This window comes from Triturus cristatus, chromosome 9, assembly GCF_964204655.1.
Source record: "Triturus cristatus chromosome 9, aTriCri1.1, whole genome shotgun sequence".
NCBI classification, from domain to species: Eukaryota; Metazoa; Chordata; class Amphibia; order Caudata; family Salamandridae; genus Triturus; species Triturus cristatus.
Window position 1 is genome coordinate 1,144,757,585 of NC_140592.1, and position 19,433 is coordinate 1,144,777,017.

Here is a 19,433-nt window from a genome sequence, read left to right on the forward strand (position 1 = left end):
CTTAAAACTTAACCAATCAGAAGAGACCACCCTGTAGAACTTTCCTGAGAGAAGCTCCAGTCCCTCAGATTTTCCAAGCGCAAGTGCTCATAAATAGAAAAAACTGAGATAAGTAAGTGAGCTATCTCCAGGGGAGGCGGGTGGGTCGCATGTGAATCTATGAAAGATTCCAATACTGGAGAACTATAGTTACAGGTAAGTAACTTGTTTCTTACTCCAGTATTGGAACTTTCATAAATTCACATGCTTGAATCAGAATAGCTAGCAGTGATGTAACACATTTTCATGCCGTATAACCACTACAGGAAAAGGCATGCCTGAAAGCATTATCCGTAACACATTAAAATATGCATATAAATGCATAAGCAAAACTAACCAAAGTATACCTTTTTTACCATAAACCATTGAAAATGTGAGACCATACAGAATGGCTGGAAGGAACCAAAGAAGAAGGCTCACCTTATTCAAAGAGATGTCTGAGAACTGCTTGTCCTACTGCCACATCTCGCTTATTCCCATCATCCCAGCAGTAGTAACTGGTGAATGTGTGAGGCGCCCTCCAAGTTGCTGCTCTACAAATGTCAGGCAAGGATGCACCTGCAAACAGCGCTGTAGATGTGGATATCGCTCTTGTAGAGTGGGCACAAACTCTTGACGCCATAGGATGGCCAGCTTGTTGATGACAGAATACAATTGCACTTGAAATCCATCTGGAAATGCTCTGTTTAGTGATATGGAAACCTTTCCCATGTGCACTGTACGCAATAAGGAGTTGGTTTGACTTGCTAAATGACTTTGTCCTGTTCAAGTAAAATTTTAGGCACCTTTTAACATCTAGAGAGTGCAGAGCACGCTCCGCTGCTGTCTGCTGATTTGGGAAGAATGATTTCAGAACAATTGGTTTGTTAAGTTGGAAATCTGAAGGAACCTTAGGGATGAATTTAGGGTTTGTTCGTAGAATAAATTTGTCTTGTTTAAATTGTAAGAAAGCTTCTTGAGTAGTGAAAGCCTAGGAGGAGAGCCACTTTCCAGGATAGGAACTTCATGTCCATCTTGTGAATAGGTTCAAACGGATGTTTCATTAGTTGACTGAGCACCGTATTTAGTTGCGATGCCGGAGACGGTGCCCTTACTGGAGGGAACATTCTAAAAAGCCCCTTGAGAAACTGTTTTATTAGCCTGCAGGACCAAAGAGATGGAGCCTTCGCTGTTCTGCGGAACCTGGAAATGGCAGCTAAATGAACTTTAATTGACGAGTAGGCCAAACCTTAATGAGCCAAGAGAAGTAGAAAGGGTATAACATCCTCAGGAGGTGACTAGAGAGGATTGACTTTAGACGATCTACACCACGTGCAAAATCTCTTTCATTTAAGAGAGTAAGTCCTGTTAGTGCTGTCCGCTCTTGCTATAGCCAGCACCTGTCTGCACTCCTGTGGGATCTTTAGGTGTTGCAATTCTCGGAACTCAGGAGACAGGCTGACAATTTCAGAGAACTGGTGTTCGGATGGCATACTTGTCCCTGGTTCATTGTCAAGAGAGACGGAAATGGCCTGAGGTGGATCGGAGACTTGACTGAGAGTAGGTGAAGTTCTGTGTACCAGTGCTGGCGAGGCCAGGGTGGAGCTATCAGAATGATCTTGCAGGGTTCCGTCTTTATCTTTTTTAACACACGCAGAAGGAGAGGAATGGGGGAAAGGCGTAAGCAAATATGCCGGACCAAGCTATTGAAAAGGCATTCCCCCATGAACCCTGATGGTGACGCCAACTTGCGAAGTACCGGCATTTCGTGTTCTCTGGAGATGCAAAAAGATCTATGTTTGGCTTGCCCCATTGGAAGCAAAAGTTGTCTAGAGTGTGCTGGTCCAGTTCCAACTCGTGGCAAGTAGTCTTTAGTCTGTTCAACGTGTCCGCTATGACATTTTGTTTTCCTGGGACGTACTCCACTGATACATGCACTTTGTGATGAATCGCCCAGCGCCATATGAGTTGGGCTTCCTGAGAGAGCTGGAGAGATCTTGTTCCTCCCTGTTTGTTGAGGTAGTGCATTGTTGTGGTGTTGTCCGTTCTAACAAGCACCGATGTGTTTTGTATTTTTAGCAGAAATGCTTGGAGCGCAAGGTAAACTGCCCTTAGCTCGAGAAGCTTGATATGAAGATCCCTATGGGAAGGCAGCCACCTTCCTCTGACCTGCAAGTCTTGCAGGAAAGCTCCCCAGCCCTCTAGAGAAGCATCCGTTGTAATGACGAGAGGAACAGCCTGCGAAAGGAACAGCAGACTGCGATTATTGGTGAGGTTCCGTCCACCAGTCCAAGGCCGCTATCATGGGAGGAGTGATTCGGATCAGGTCATCGAATGAGCTCTCTACCTCACCCATTGCTTGTTTAAAGCTTCCTGAAGAGGACGCATTTGGAGACGACAATGCGGTATGAGGGGGATACAAGAAGACATCATTCCTACGGGAGACTTGAAAAAGGGTACAGAAATGGACTTTCTTTTTTGGACCCTAGTTGCCAAGGACATTAACCTTTGTTGTCTATCCAGAGTAGGATAAGCCTTGTTTTCTTTGGGGTCCGGGATAGCTCCTAGAAATACCAGTCGACCAGGTGGTTGCAGAGTCGATTTTTCTAAATTTAAAGTGAGGCCCAAGTTCTTGAAGAGTTGGAGACAGGCCTTGGTGGACGCTTTCGCTGCTTCGTACGTGGGGGCTTTGAGAAGCCAGTCGTCTTAGTATGGGAAAATTTGATGATGTCGTTGTCTTAGAAATGCTGCGACTGGTGCTAAACATTTTGTGAACGGTAAGACGCGGAATTGGAAGTGACTGTAAGCCACCATAAATTGTAAGAACTTCTTGTGCTTTCGGTGCATGGGTATATAAAAATATGCATCCTGGAGATCTAGGGACGCCATGTAATCGTTTCTCTTGGGAAGGTGAAGCACATCTTGACTAGAGATCATACGGAACAATTGTTTTTTGAGGATTTTGTTTAAGTTCCGCAAATCTAAGATCGGTCTTCAGTTTCTTAGCTTTTTTCGTATTAGGAAGACCCGGGAGTACAAACCTTTCCCTCTCTGATTGAGGGGAACTCGTTCTATTGCTCCTTACTGTATCATGTTGATAACTTCCTTCTTTAAGAGATGCAGGTGTTTTTGGAAGGGAGACAGAGGGGGAGTTGTTGGAGGGATCTCTACAAATTCCAAGGAATGGCCGAATTGGATTATGTTTAGGACCCATTGGTCCGAAGTTATGCCCCACCACTGTTGTAAATAACGGGATATTTTGCTGCCCACTGGGAATGGAAACGGTGGGATAGAGGCTGACAGCTGGGAGAGGCCATTGGCATCGACTGGTCTCGTTACGCTGGCGTCCTGATTTTCCCCTAAAAGAAGCCTTGTTGTAGGCTGCCACATGTGGCTGGCGGCCAAGTATACTGAGGTCTGTATTGTTGAGCGGTAGCAGGATATTGTGAATAGCGAGATTGTTGGTATCCTGATCTGCAAGATTGGTACCTCTTCCTCGTGAGCCACGAAAAGGAGTCTTTTTGTATTGTTAAGTCCCCAAAGACTTAGCCGTATCTGTGTTTTTCTTGATAGCTTGTAAGGCTTCGTCAACATGGCTGCCAAATAATTTTTCACCATTGTAAGGTAGGTCCAGAATCTTTGTCTGTACCTCAGGCCTGAATGTGGTGGCTTTGAGCCAGCCTTGACGCCTCAAGACGGCCACTCCTGCTAGCTGCCTGAAACCAGTGGACCCTACATCCATAGAGCATTCTATCACTTCAGAGGCAGCCCGGTCGCCCTCAAGAAGGATTTTCTTAGCTTCCTCCTTGTCATCTGGTGGAAGTTTGTTCAAGAATGGAGTCAAGTCTGACCACATCTGCCTATTATAACGGCCCAGTAGAGCCAGAGAATTTGCTGTGTTCAATGTTGTCAAGCTTTCTTCCTTCTTTAACAGGAGGAGCAGTTAGAGGAGCTGAAGGATTCTTCGAGCGTTGCTGTGCTGCTTGCAAGATCACAGAATCTGCTTTTGGATGACGTATTAAGCACGCTGGAGCATCATCCGGCGCCATATATTTTTTGTCCAGTCTCTGCAATACAGGTGGAACAGTTGCTGGATTTTGCATTATTCTCAGTCCATCCTTCCATATGTAATCAATGATGGGTATAGATCTCACTGATTTTTTATAAGGCTCTTTAAAGTCATACAGAAAACAGTCTTGTTGATGCATAGGCATCGGCAAATCAAAGCGCTTAGCCGCTCTCTCCAGAAGGTTGTGGAATCCCCCTATATCTTCCAGAGGTGAATCCACTTTTGGGGGAGATGGAGATGCCGGAGTGGGAATGATGTAGGAATCCCATTCATCTTGTTGAATCTATCCTTCTTCTCTCTCCACTTACTCATCAGAAGATGTCAACTGATGGACAGGAGCAGCTTGAGTAGGAGGGTGAAACCTAGGAGACTGTTGGAGAAGAGGGGAGCAAACCTGTATTTGCGGATAAACAGGTAGAGAAGGAGGAGGAGGCTGAGCCTGTTGGATGCTCTGTTCTGGCGGAAATCTCCTCTTATAGTCCGCCAGCATAAATTGCAGGTCTTTCAGAAGACTTGAGTGGAGGTAGATCATCTCCTGTTGATGATATTGCTGTTACTGATGGTAATATTGACATCCATGACCACCCTCTTCCTCAGAATCCTCCTGATATTTGACATGAAGGTCTGATGGGCTGAAGGCTGCCCCAAAGAGACTATCATCTTCGCACACCTAGTCCTCATCATCTTCTTCTAAAAACTGAGATAGTAAAAGAGCCTGCACCTGACTAGGTGAAGTTACAGCTAGTGTTAACTGCATTTTTGAAATGTTATGTTTTTCCCTCCTCGTCGACAGTGTCGTCGACTAGCACGTCGACGTTTGTATCACCATCGGAACCACCTTCATTGATGAAAGCTGCTTTTCTTGCTCCTTCAACGGAATTGCCGTCATTGACGGCACACTGCTGGAGACATGGATCTTCGTCGATGGTCCGATGAGACTTCCACCGTCGATGTGGGTTCTCTCGAGGACGCAGTCGTCAACGAGGTCTCCGCTGACGGGATCGTCAAAGATGTCGTCGACGGGTGGGTCATCGTCGGAAGTTGACACCTCGACGACAATGACTTTGAAGACATGATTTGCTTCATCGACGACAAAGGTACGTTACCTATCGACGATGTCGCCGTCGACGAGGACATCAACGCCGCAGATACAGTCACGGTATTGACTAAAGATACCGTCGTTGTTACCAGAATAACCTCAGGAGAGGATTTTTTCATCAGCGATGGTGTCGTCAATGAGCTGCTCAACGGCGGAGCTGAAGTAGGTTTTTGAAGGTATGCTTCAGTTTCATAGATGATGTTAGAGGTTCTGAAGCTGGTTTCTTGATACTTAAAACCTTTCTTCATGGGAAGCTTTGCTGGCAGATTCAGTCTGTTTCTGAGTGTACTCAACAGACTTTTTTGACACTTTTTTTAGGTGGCTGAGACAATGAGCCTGCATGGTCATCCAAAGGTCGTTTCTGAGGCGTTCTTGAGTAAGATATAGAAGATGTATCACTCTCCTCATCAGAGACCACAGCATCCCTGTTTTTAAGCCTCTGAAGCCACAAATGATGCCTCCCTTCTCGGTCTTTAAGAGTCTTTGTAGAAAAGGTGTGACATACATTGCACACCTTTGGTTTGTGGTCAGGGTACAAGCAGTATAAGCAGTTCTTGTGCTTATCATCAATATGCAGCCTTTTCTTCCTGTAAGTTCCACAGGCCCTGAATAGACCTTTGTTAGGTGTCTCTGACATGGGGAATGTCAGTTTGAATCACCTTAGAAAATCACTGAGTTGGTAGTAAGCTGAAAGGGTGAAAAAAATACTAAAATACTCCAAAGCTTGTAAAATAGAAGAAAACTGAGCAGAGCTCAGTGGAGACTCCCTTAGCACGACGTGCGGTAGAAAATCTGAGGGACTGGAGCTTCTCTCAGGAAGGTTCTACAGGGTGGTTTCTTCTGATTGATTAAGTTTTAAGTTTGGTCCTTTTTTTACTAAAGGACAGTGATATGTTATAAAAGATTTTAAGGCCTAGAGCCTTATGTGGTATGTCTAAGAGGACAATTATTTTGATATATATTGGGGACTCCCATCTCGACGACGGGGAATGTTTCAAGCATGTGAATCTATGAAAGTTTCAATACTGGAGTGACCTCTGCGTTGGAGGTGGCGTGTGTGGTGCCTATATTGGAACCAGCCCGACATGCTGACATCAATTATTTTTTGGGCAACTTTCCACACAAGGAGCACAGATACACAAAGAACACTGACAACTGGTGTGTGAAACTAGGGCCCTGAAGAGGTAGCATTCCTACTATTATAAATCCGTCCACAGAGCAGGGAGTGAGGGGGCAGTCAGTATGGAATCTGTGGCTAGATAGAGTCTCTACCAGATAAGGCATTACCAAAGGTAAGTAACTTGTTCATCTAATAGTAACTAGCCGCATATTCCGTATCATAGAATAGATACCAAGCAATATCTCCCCGGAGGTGGGTTTGCAAACTTGATTCATACTAGGAAGTCCTGCAGGGCCAAACGGGCAAAATGCCCATCCTGAAGGATCTGACTGTCCAGGCAGCAGTGCTTGGTGAACGTATGCAGCAATGCCAACATTGCTGCCTGGCCTAATGCAGTGGTCGCAGCCTTTGCTCTGGTGGAATGAGCACATAAGCCCTCCAGGGGTTTCTTCTTGGCCAATGTGTTGCAGATCTTAATGCGAAGCACAATCCATTGAGAGATGGTTTGCTTCTGTATGGCCTTCAATTTCTTGGCTCTGACATAATCCATGAAGAGTTGATCTTCCACCCAGAACGGTTTTGTGTGGTCATGGTCGAATGACAATGCTCTTTTGGGGTCCAGCCGGTGGTGTCTCTTCTCTTCCTTAGAGGGATGAGGCAGAGCATAAAAAGTAAGCAAGGTGATGAATTGGCCTACATGGAATGGGGTTATCTCCTTCAGCAAGAAAGCTGCTCGGGTCCAAAGCAAAAGTTTGCCCGGGAAAAAGGAGACATATGGAGGCTGAGATAACAACGCCTGTGGTTCACTGACCCTCCGGTGTTGTGGTTGTGTTCAAGGCACCAGAGGCAGATGAGGTGTGAGTCAGTCACCGAAATTTGCAGATGCTAGGAGCCACAGGGCTTAAACCCAGCCTTCCTTGCAGACATCCCTGACATACCAGGAGACAATGTCTTAAAACCCTTCAACAAAAGGTCGAAAAAAGGTCAGAAGAGCTACAGTGATCTTCTCTGGATCGGTACTGACTGGCACTGAAAGATAAGAACTGACGTCAGCATACTGGGATGGTGGCAATATACGCACAGTGCACCTAATTTCTGGCACGGGCGATGTCGACGAAGCCATGCGGAGCCAAACAACGCCACCTACCAGTGTGCAAGGGCACTGCTCAGCGGCAAAGTTTCCAGATCCACTCTGATGCCAGAGTATAATTCTACAGTAAGGAATCTGCAGCTAGAAGTCTCTATCTGAATACATTTGTTATAAATGCCCCAAATAGTATGTATATCATAACTCTGCCACTCGCACTGTCTGGTGCCAATTCGATGTCGAAAATGTTTAATTCTAAAAAACAATATTATTACAAGTGAGACAGTCCTCTTTATTTCGCTGCCAAGACTGCACTGGTCGCTAATAGTAAAATAGACATTAAAATTTTAAATATAAGATGACTTTGTTCCAGTCCATATCTCTGCGCATGTCACTTCAATATTTATCTATTGCTTTCTTTATCGAGTTTTATATAGCACAAACTAGACCCGAAAGGTATCAGAGAGCTTTAAAGAGATATCACAGCAGCAATAACATGAGATACATGTGGAGCAAATAGTAATACATAGTGAGATTATATAAAAATAGAATACAATATATTTATTTCTTTGTTCAAGGAGAGGGGTTTTGGAATAACTCTGGGAATCAGTATAAGTAATCAACTTCATACATTTACTAAAGTGGTCACATAAATCATCTTTCCAAAGGCCTGTCACAATAACTGTCCTTTCCAATAACTCTTTTAAGTAGATAGCCGAGTAGGGGACCATTGTGTTCTCCATGTATTCCTATTAAACTGAGACTTGGAACCATCAAAGCTCCAAGAACCTACTAAAGTCACATTGTGACACAGAGAATACCAATGTTCTATGATCGGTAAGCGGGGTATTTAGAACTTTCAAATCCAATATGTATTTACAAGTGTAATATGAGGCAATAATATAATCAATTATAAGGAGACCCAGCGTGAATTCATGGGTATATTGGGCACAAGAATTGCAAGCAAATCTACTATTTAGGATAACACAATCATTCTTCTTCAAAAGACTGTGGAGTGAATAACCCCTTTTTTCTGTTTTTATTTTTGGTGGGAAAAGAATCGGGGGAATATGCAGCGCCTCTTTTTCGGCATCCACAAACAGGTTTATAGAGTGATTTGAGACTTCACTGTTTAAATCTCCGAATAAGACAACATGAAGTTGTGCCCCCTGGGCCAGAAACTCGCTTATAAAGGAAAAAAGATAATTAACAGTGTATTAAAGTGAGGGTCTGGGGGAATATACGCATTTACGACTAAAATAGAATTCCTCATATTTTCACCCAAAGCAGGGAAACTTTTTATGGCTTGGAAGAAAATAGATGGATCCATGAAGCTACTATAATTTATTTTATTTACTTTTAAAGTTTTATACAGCGCAAGTATATATCTGTTTTAGTGGGTCTGTTTTTATTTGCTGTTTTGAGTCCATATTCAGATGCCTAAGTGTGCATCTATGAGTTCTTGGCTAGGTGCATGCAGGTTATGTTACATATGTTTTTCGTTTTCAACTCTCAGCGAGTGCTTGTTTGGAAACTGTATGGAACTACATGCATTTATATACGTGTCTCCGTGTGTGTATGAATGTATCTGTATGTGAATGCATATTGCACTGTGTTTGTTTCACTGAGATCTTCTGTGTATCTTGCTCAACAAAGACTTTGTAGGTTGTATATCTGTGTGTCCATGCATGAACCTCTAACTTTGTAAGTTTGACTGTGTTAATATGTGTGTGTTCTGTATTTGTGTCTTGGAGTTTATGCAACTGTATATTTCGTTGGCAAATGTGTCCATGGCTCTCAGCAAGCATGTTAATATCTGTTTGGGCCCGTGCATATATGTCTTGTATGTATTTTCTGTGCTTATGTACACATTTGTGTTTTGTGTGTCTGTGTGTAGTTTGCCGGTACTCATCTGTGTGGCTTTCTGTGCATAGACAGTTGTGTGTGTGTATACCAGGACATGTGTGTCATTGAAACCGAGTGGTTGTGTCGTAGCCTCTTTCACACGACGTGCGAATGTTTTAGGGCAACTACCTGTGAAGCTCTGTACTGTGTGTGTCTTTGTGTGAGTCTGTGTGCGTTTGTCAGTATCTGTCTTTGTTTATGTGCTGTCAGTCAATAGGCCAAAAGCAGTGTTTTGGGGGCTGTAATTTGTCGTGTTTTCTGTGCCATATCTATTTGTCAGGCAGTGTGAGTTTGCCAGTCCGTCAGTTAATCTGTGCCTATGTGCCCATTTCTATTAGCCTGTGTTTCTGATATCTGTATGACATGTTGTCAGTCTGTGTGCTTATGTTTTGGTTTTATCAGTGCTTTTGTGTATTTGTCAGCTTTTATTTGGTTTGATTGTGCTAGTTAGACTCTGTGTTGTATCTGTCAGTCCATCATCCAATGTGTGCATGTGTTCGGGAGCGTAACTGTTGCCCATGAATTGTATGTGGTTATCTGTGTCAGTCCTCGTGTTTGCGTGTGTGACCGTAGGTATGTATCCTTGCGTGTGTCTGGCAATCTGTGAATCTGTTTTCCAATCTGGGTCTTTTTCTGCCACCTGTTTTATGTGTGGATCAGTGTATGATGTTCAATTCCCTCTTATGTAATTTGCAGATTGGATGTTGGTGCATCTCAGTCAATGTCGGAATGCTGCTCATCAAACACAATCTCAAAGAGAGATAAATTCAGTCAAGTGAAATAAACCGGTCTTTTCCCTTCGGCGCAGTAAACCCCTTACGGCAGGGGTGCTATATACCATATTGTATTGGGTTGTATTTCTGTTTATATAGCGCTTTCTCTACCTTTTGCAAGACCTAAAATGCTTTGCTGTAGATATCACTGAAAGAGAAAGAGATGGAATACCTGTAGGAGCAAAGCCTGCAGCTGTAGCCAGCAGTTGGTAATGATCAAACAAAAGGCATATAAATACTGTGGGTAGACATAAAGAGGGTCATAACATTTGCAGCTAGACAAAAAGTGACAGCCATCTTAGAAGTTTACAGAATAACACTCCAAGATGGCTGTCATCCACCATTGGCAGGGTCAGTGGGGGCACCTCAATCTTAAAGTACTGGCGGAGCCAATACCAGCAGCGAAAAACAGTGTGGCAAGAGCCCAAGACCAATAAGCTTTGCTAATGTTTGTTTTTAATTTTTTGGAAAACCATACAAAGTTTAGCTTCTTCCATAGTTCTAGCAGGGAATTTATAATCAACTACTTAAGAAAGGAAAGTGAAGAGGTAAATGGGCAACAGACTGAAGTAATATTCAAGATACAAAATGGATCATTCAGCTCCCAATGATTGTGTATTTGAATTCTCTCTGCCTGCTGCAGTGCCTTCTGCTTAGTGAAGCCGGATTGGCTTACCTCCTCGGACATGAAATGTCTCTTCTCCACCAGGGCATTTCCCACCAGCTGCATTTCGTTGTGCTTCAGCCGCTGTTTGTGAATTTCTCTCTTGTACTCCTCATGGCGCTTGATGAGGAGCTCAGCGCCAATGAGATCATTCGCCAGCTCTTCGGACATAAGGACAGCAAGCATCTCCTTGGCCCACACCCTGGCAAGATGGAGTTAAAAGAGTTAGCACTGGTAGACAATTTTATATGCAAAATATTTATGACATTTTTTACACACTGGTAATCACGGAACGCACCATCAACAGCCCAATTATTATTTAATTCCTTATTTATGTGGTGTTACCACAGTAAGAGCCAGGCCTCTACAGCAGCGGGTCTTATCCTGGGTCCGGAAAGCCTACTAAGGGGGTCTGCGACTCTATAATATTTAATGATATTAGTGGGTTAAGAAAGTGCCTATAGTTACCCAAAAAATCTAAATTGGAAATTTTGAAATGCTATGTAAATGTCAAGGAAAAGTTGGTATCTTTAACTTTATTCATGGAGGTAGCACAAGACCAGGAAACAGAATGCAGTATGAACGATTGGTGGCTCAACTGAAACACTGGGATGCACTGATAAAACAAAAACAAAATAAAGCCTTACACATCTCTTCCTCTTTTAGAAATAAAACTACATTTTGTAAAGCTCCGGTTAAAATGAATAATTCGTATTGGGTAGATTTTTTGTTGTTGAAATGTTTGTTTCATATTTTGACTGTTTATTTCTTGTACACTTGATTCTGAATTTTTGTACATTGTTTTGAGCCTGAGATCATAGAATTGCTGAGGCTGGGGTCCCTGGTTTTCAGTACTGTTTCCGTGGCGGTCCACAGAACTCAAAGGGTTACGAACCACTGCTTTAAGGATTCAGAGGATTGTACATGAATGGGCAGAACCACGAAAAATAAATTAGAACTTGTTAATACAACATTGCGTTCTGGCCAAGATTCTTCTTCTTCAGATGTATGCCATAAAGTCTGTGCATACACAAGGGATACATTTCTTCTGTTCTTAGGCCTCAGCTACAAACAGCTTGAACTATCAGTAGGCAGACCTATTGTTTTCAATACATACCATAAATTTAAAGCGGCATTTGGCCAGTCCTTTGCTCATGATTAGATGGCCCTGTTATCTATTTCTTCTGTGTGTTATTGATCAAATGGCTTTCCCCCTTTTACCTGCATTTGTCCTGGCAAAACTCATTTTGTTCCTACAGTTTTCTCTCCCGGATTTTTAGCATACTATGGAAGTGCTTTATTCTCTCACTCCCCTTTCCTCTTCATGAATATCCTGTCCATTTAAAGAGGAGACATATATTGGATTTGCCTGTGCTTTTTTAGTCATTGGTTAGTGTGCTTATAGGCAGAAATGAGAGGAAGCAAGCAGAGTAAAAAGCACAGCATTACCATGGAAATAAGGAAGATACAGCAAAAATGGCAGCATTGGGAAAGTTATACTAAGCCGCGTGTAGGACAGAAAAAGGAAAGGAAGCAGGAATAACGGGCTTTTGTACTGATTCTAACTCGAGGGGAGGCGCTGCTTCTGTCCAATGAATGCCTGCCACTTCACAATTAACATGCATCCTCATATGAGAGGTTGTGCTGTGGTACTGTGCTGGTGGACATCAGCATAGGGGTAGGGCTATCCCATGCTGATGCTCTGCTCTTCTGTGCTAGGTGCCCTTGCAGAGCCAGCTGGTGAAAGTTGGCTAGTGCTGACCAACAAAAGGCCAGCAACATCCCTTAGCCTGGAGAAGCCATAGGACTCAAACAGCAGTGCTGTGCTAGCATGGCACTGCGGAGTGTCCCACAGCCACAAGGATTTCCCCATGGCCACACCCAAGGAGATAAACACCTTGCAATGCCAATGCTTACCAGGTTGAATGGTGAAACAGAACTTTGTCGTTGTATCTGGAAATTAAGGTCTATTGATGGTCTTTCCAAAATCTTGACACTAATGTAGGCGGCTGTTGGAACCACCAGGAGTGTCAGGATTTCAATATGTGAAGGCACTACGAACACTCATCGATCTTTCACTGGAACATGGCCCAGTACCAATTAAACTACCTATGGGTTTTTAAAATATAAAGCGGATACATTAGAAAGTAGATATTTATAGCATATAATAACCAAATTTGCTATTACATTTTGTAGTCCACAACTTTTCGTTTCATATCATGATAATTGTTAATCAAACTAACATCTCAGACTTGTTCAACTAACAGCTCTGTACTTGTCCAATCTTCCATGCCTTCAAACCTCCAACCCATCCTGTATGTTCTATGTCCTGGGGTAATAACTCCTAGAAAATACACAATTTAAATATTGATTGTAAGCTAGACCAAATCAGCCCACTTCCTCAGTTCTAGTGCAATCCTGGAGAATTCTAGGCAGCGAAAAATGCTGGACGGCAGTAATACTCTCTAAAGTTACACATGGGTTGCACACAATATCTTGTATTAGAGGGGGCCTGGTGTCTGGTGAGCCAGTTGAAACCAGATCACGGCTGATCAAACCATTAGGTGTTCCATTAAACGTTCATCCCATTGGACATTTTTCATATACATTTTCTTTGCAGTAGCCCATTCCGCCATGTCTTTAAGCCACCCGTCTACAGTTGGTGAACTAATACCCAGCCATTTAATAGCTATCCTTCTTTTGGCAAAGACGAAGCCCAATAGTCTAAATTTCTGCTCAACAGTGTTTTTTTTGCTTTTCAGGGATTAGGCACAGTAAAACATTTCCTCATTGTGAGTGGTACATCCCTACCCAAACTGCCTTCACTTATCTACTGTCCCAACATCCCCATTCACTGAATACCTATTAACTGGGGGCATGTGGTCTTTCATGGTCAGGGGAGGTATGCCCGATGCTGCCAGGAAGCAGTGTGACAACACCCTTCATGCCATCCATAAGTTTGGCTGCTATTTTGGATTGGGGTGTATGAATCCTTGAGACATCAAGTTGCAGCATTGTCATGAATGGTTTACAGGACATGTGCAACCCCTCTCAGGGGCAGATAATTAGTCAGAGATTATACTTCTGGGTCATGACATGTGGGGACAGAAAAAGAGGCGTCTATACCCCTCATTCTATGCAAGGACTGGAAGTGAGGATTATGCCTCAACTTTTCTCAATAGCAGTCATTTTTAAGTTCCTTCCTCAAACTATTATCCATCTACCTTTTCCATTGAACATAGAGAAAGAATAAGAAAACACAAATAAGTCCACCAATCACATAATCCAGTCCCGTTTAACTGTGTGTGGCATTCCTTCTTTTTCCTCTTTCTTTACTGCTCAGCTAAGTGCAGTCTTGATTTGTTGTCCAAGCCTGATGGTCGTGATTGTAGATGTAGTGTGTTCTTTCGCTGTATTCACTATTTATAGGTATTTTAACTTGACACACTAGTGTTTTGCTGTGGCGTGGTAGGGCCTGTGTCGTAAAGCCTGAGTGCATCGGGTCTCTGTGTCTGATCAGGGACCTAGGTGGCTCTATTCTTCAACATTCATCTGCATTGCCTCAGTGCGGACTCTCCTGTGACTGGGACAAGGTGAGTGAGCCTCGCGCTAGTCACAGGGCGCTGCAGGGAATTCTCGACTCCGTGGACACAGTAGCCCCTGGGATTCCCATTTAAGTCCCCACTCCCACAACATCTTATAGTGGAAAGGTTTTTCTCCATCAGGAAAATTTGAAGTGGACAATTTTCTGCAGGCAAAGGTGAGGAGGTGCTGCCCAGCAGTGTAAAGGCGACACAGTCATCAAATTGGCTCCCACTCTTATAATATACAATCCTCCAGGAACCATGAATATTTCCATTAGTATGATGGGGAGGAATGCCCCCCTGTTTGACAAATACACCAAGAGTGGATAGATCCCTCTCTTTGACCACACTGGAAGCTCTTAGGGTGATCAACGAACAGCTATGAAACTGATGGCTAGAAGACATTGAACCTGCGGAGGATGGGCCCTGGCCCCTAAGACTAAACCTTATTAAGGAGATTGAGGACCAATGCCTTAAGAAGGCGAATGGTAAGCATGACACAGGGCACCTGGAAGGCTTCAACAGATTACACAAAACCTTCTACAAAAGGGAATATATGCGGAAACCGACACCCTTTTGGGAGTCAGTATGCCCCCCAAAAAAAGGTGATGTCACTTTGGAATTTGCCCACTTTACAGGATACCCCATGCCCGTAGACATGGGGTCAGGATGCGCACAAAAGGCAGTATGCATGCTGGCCAACGCACTATCCTCAGAAAGATGGAGGTCCCTTCTCATAAAGTTCGACCTGAAATTAAGAGACCTCTCTACGAGGTGGGATTCTTTGGCCAAGGCAGTTTATTCGGAGAATGTTTTATGAAGGAATTCAAAAAGTTTGTGGCAACTTTTTCTACCTTAGAAAAAGCCTGATTCTCAATCAAAATGATTTTTGTTGGGAGAGTTTTCCTTGGGGCAGGAGGAGGCAGTGGCTCAGGAAAGAGGGCTGCTGTGCTGCTGAAGGACTGCCACTCTGCTGGATTGCTGCCCTGCTGGAGCACTGCCTTGCTGGACTGCTGCAGTACGGTGCTGACCTACTACCTGCTGCCCTCTTGCCTGCAGAGAAGGACTAGACCTGTATCTGTTGAACCTGGGAACAGCAGAGTGACTCCAAGGGCTATTTGGCAGGCCTCCTGACTAGAGCCTCAGGAATAGGAGGTTCCCACAACCTTGAACCCAGCACTTTTTTTTTGTCCGAGTTTTATATAGCGAACTTGACCCGAAAGTATCAGGTATCAGAGCGCTTTACATGAGCACCAGTTTCGTTACAGACAGACACATTCATTTTTTGTTAGGCACGGGAAGATTAAGTGATTTTCCCAGAACCACAGGACGTTGAACGTATTTGCCGAGACTCAAACCGGGTTCCCCAGATTTGAGGTCGAGGCCCTAGCCCTTAGGCCACATCCTGTCCCTCTCCACTTGGACTCTGCCATCTGTGAACCTACCCTGCCAAGCGGTGCCACCCTAGTCCTGGATCCTTGGAAGTCAGCATAAGGTGCTCTGCCATCCTCTGTGGATCTATCGGAACCGATGCATAGCCTCTGCTGCATGGCTCAATCCTGAACAAAATCGATGCATCGCCGCTGCTTCATGGATCAAAACCGTTGCAAAGACCCACATCACATTTCAGCCCAACACAGCATCGGAACTGCAGCTGGGCAATGCATCCTTGGTGCAAGCCCTCTAATCCTTTGTCGACAGCAGCATCAACGATGACCGGACTCCGCATCGCAGCCTGGAAGAGCATCATAACCAATGCATCGCCCCGACGGCATGCCGCATCCTCGATGCTGGACTTTGCTTCACAAGCCCTTTTTGACGGGATCCTCCACGACAACACAGGAGCTGGCATCGCAGTCTTGCTGCATCTCGGAACGGACGCACCACTTCGGCTGCGCAGTGCATTGTCGACAAGGACCCTTGCAATGCTCCACAAACCATGATTGGAGGTACCTTGTTCAGTGAGCCTAACTGGGTCCCTGTAGCCAGTTTGCGCTCCATCACGGTTGGCCTGAACTTGTGACTTTCACCCGGTCTGGCACGACCAGATATCCTGTTAGTGCGTTGTGCTTTTTGGTGCTATTTTCACTCAAATCTTTAAAATTACATATCTCCGTTTCTACTGATACATTTAATGAAAGGTTGCACCCAATCCACACTGCACACAGGCAGGCAAAGCTGGGTTGTCAGACTTGGCAACACTAGAACACTATAATGGCTTCCTATGTTGGTATGTATGAGTACCAAGCTGACCACTAGTGTGAGTGTGCCACTGTACACCAGGGATCCTAGGCCCTTAGCCCCAGTGATTTCCCACTGGTCCCCTGCAGTCCAACATTGGAATTAGTGTGCCCAAAAATTCAAATAAATTAACATGAAAGGGTCACCTACATGAGTTCTCTGCATTCATTGAAGTAGAGCTGGACCTGTTCGGCCTGTACCAGTCTCTCTTTCCTCTCCTGGCACTTCTTGAACAGCTTCTCCCAGCATTCCTTCACTTCAATCAGCCTCTCTGCCACATTCTCCTTCACCTGCGGATACTCCTGGCTTACACGTTGAGCCTCCCTGTGAACCCGCTCCACCTCCTTCTTGATGGCCGCAAGGTCTCTCTGCAATAAAAGCATGACACCACAAATGTAGCCCAGATGCCTCCATTGTCATTTACAAAGCATCCACTTCACCGTTTAACATGCAGAAATACACAAAAAATTAGTTACTTACCTATAGTTATAGTTCTCCAGTATTGGTATCTTTCATACATTCACATGCTTGAATCATCCCCCACGTCGTAGTGGGAGGCCCACGGTATTACTATAAAAGCAGTTGATAATGCTATCCAGTTGCAGCCTTGGTGCCCAGAGTGAAGTCCAGTGAAGTCCAAAGTGCCCAGACGGTCGAAGATTAAGTAGTATCTTGATCTAAACCTTGTCTCATGACAAATCTAGGGACCCACCCACAGGAAAGCTCTTAAGTACCCTAAGGACAGGGATGGAAAAATTCAGGCTTCCCTCCCAGAGGAGGGGCTGGATAGTGGGGAAGATACTTCCATGTCCTTTATCCAGTTTTGTGCAATTTACATGCTTGAATCATCCCCGTCGTCGTAGTGGGAGTCCCACTGTATTACTATAAAAGCAGTAGATAATACTATAATAGGCTACAATGCAATAAGCAGTCACTGCAATAGCCTATCTACTTTCTTTTGTAAAAAAGAACCTAACTTGAACAACAACCAATAAGGCGACAGCACCCTGTAGAACATTCCCAAGAGAGGCTGAGTTCCTCAGATTTTCAAGCACAAGTGTGAAACAATATACTTGAGGAAATAAGGGAAGCCTCTCAGTGGAGGAGGGTGGGTTGCATATGAATCTATGAAAGATACCAATACTGGAGAACCATAGTTACAGGTAAGTAACTAATTTTCTTCTCCAGTATTGGATATCTCATAGATTCACATGCTTGAATCAGAGTACATAGCAGTTGTATAGGCACACAAGCATAGAAGCAAAAATTGAATACCCTTAGTGGATGGTGGGTATTAATATACATGCATATACCTTAACATATTGGGAAAGCAAAACAGTATCTTAGAACTTTATAATAGTAAAAACACATAAATGAAGAAGGAAAATACCTCTAAGAATAGTGGCTTACCTTATTGAAATAGATGTTGTAAGACCGCCTGTCCTACAGCTGAGTCACTGTAAGTAGCCAGATCCAGACAATAATGCAGCGTGAAAGTATGTGCACTCTTCCATGTTGCGGCATGGCAAATCTTGTCCAACGGGACGCCAGCGAACAGAGCAGTAGCAGAGAATATTGCCCTTGTTGAATGTGCTTTGGCCTTGACTGTGAGCGGTTTACCCGCTGTAGTATGGCAGAGCTGAATAGTCACACCAATCCATCTTGCAATAGTTCTCTTTGTGACTGAAGCACCCAGTCTTCTAGGTCTATGTGAGACCAGCAATTGATCTGTTTCACGTAGTTGTTTAGTTCTTTGCAAATAAAACTTAACACATCCTTTAACGTCTAAAGAGTGAAGAGACTTCTCTGGTAGAGAGGATGGATTAAAAAAAATGTGCAGAGGACAATAGGCTCATTAAGGTTAAACTGATTTGGAACCTTTGTGATGAATTTAGGATTTGTTCTCATTAAAACGTAGTTCTCTGTGAATCGTAAATAAGTTTCTCTTACAGTGAAAGTTTGGATTTTACTTACTCTCCTTCCAGTGGTAAGAGCTAGAAGTAATGCCATCTTCCAAGTCAGGAACTTGAGTTCTATTTTGTGAATTGGCTCAAAAGGTGGGTTCATCAGTTGAGATTGGACTATGTTGAGACACGATTCCGGTTGAGGGGGCAGAATGGGAGGAAAAGTCCTAACTAATCCTTTCATGAATTGTTTGATGATATGAGAGGAACAAAGGAAGGAAGTATTAGAAGTACACCTGTATCCAGAGATGGCTGTGAGGTGGACTCTCACTGATGCACACGCAAGATCGGACTTTGCCACAGAGAGTAGATAAGACAACACTTGATCCGGAGAAGAGGGTGAATGTCATTCCGAAGGCTCCAAGAACAAAAACATTTCTATTTTCATCTGTACGTTTTATTGGCGGACTCAGCTCTAGACCTGGACAAAACATCCCTACAGTCCTGGGGGATGTCTAAGTCTTTGAATTAATTGAATTCAGGTGCTAAGCATGCACCTGAAGGGAGGCTGGATGTGGGTGCAGGATTTATCCCTTGCTCATGGTCAGTAGAGTTGTTATCACTGGAAGGTGATAAGGCTTGGATTCAGAGAGTAGGAGTAGCTCAGGGAACAGGTTTCGTTTCATCTTCATTAGAACTCTGGAAAGGACAGAGCATTAGGGGAAAAGCATAGACAAATGACCGTCTTATCAATAACGCATTCCCCCATGACCCTCTCTGAGGTTCCCAGCTGGCGAAGAACCAGAATTTTTGGTTCTCTTGAGAGGTAAAGAGGTCTGAGTTGGGTGTTCCCCATTTCCGGAAGATGGCATCGAGAATTAGCTGATCGAGTTCCCCCTTGTAACATTTTTGACCTATTCTGCTCAAGGTGTCTGATAGGTTGTTTCTCACTTCTGGAAGATCTTCCAC

At 43.9% G+C, this 19,433-nt stretch overlaps 1 protein-coding gene across 1 annotated transcript in view; it reads right to left on the minus strand.

Annotated features, from left to right (window-relative positions):
* The window catches only part of SPTBN5 (spectrin beta, non-erythrocytic 5), a 1,776,766-nt gene that overhangs the window by 157,411 nt on the left and 1,599,922 nt on the right, over positions 1-19,433 (minus strand). Inside the window, exons 60-61 of the mRNA XM_085627084.1 lie at positions 16,711-16,928; positions 10,748-10,937 (exon numbers count right to left, since the gene is read on the minus strand). Of these exons, the coding sequence (XP_085483210.1) occupies positions 10,748-10,937; positions 16,711-16,928 (408 nt within the window). The remainder of the gene's footprint in view (positions 1-10,747; positions 10,938-16,710; positions 16,929-19,433) is intronic.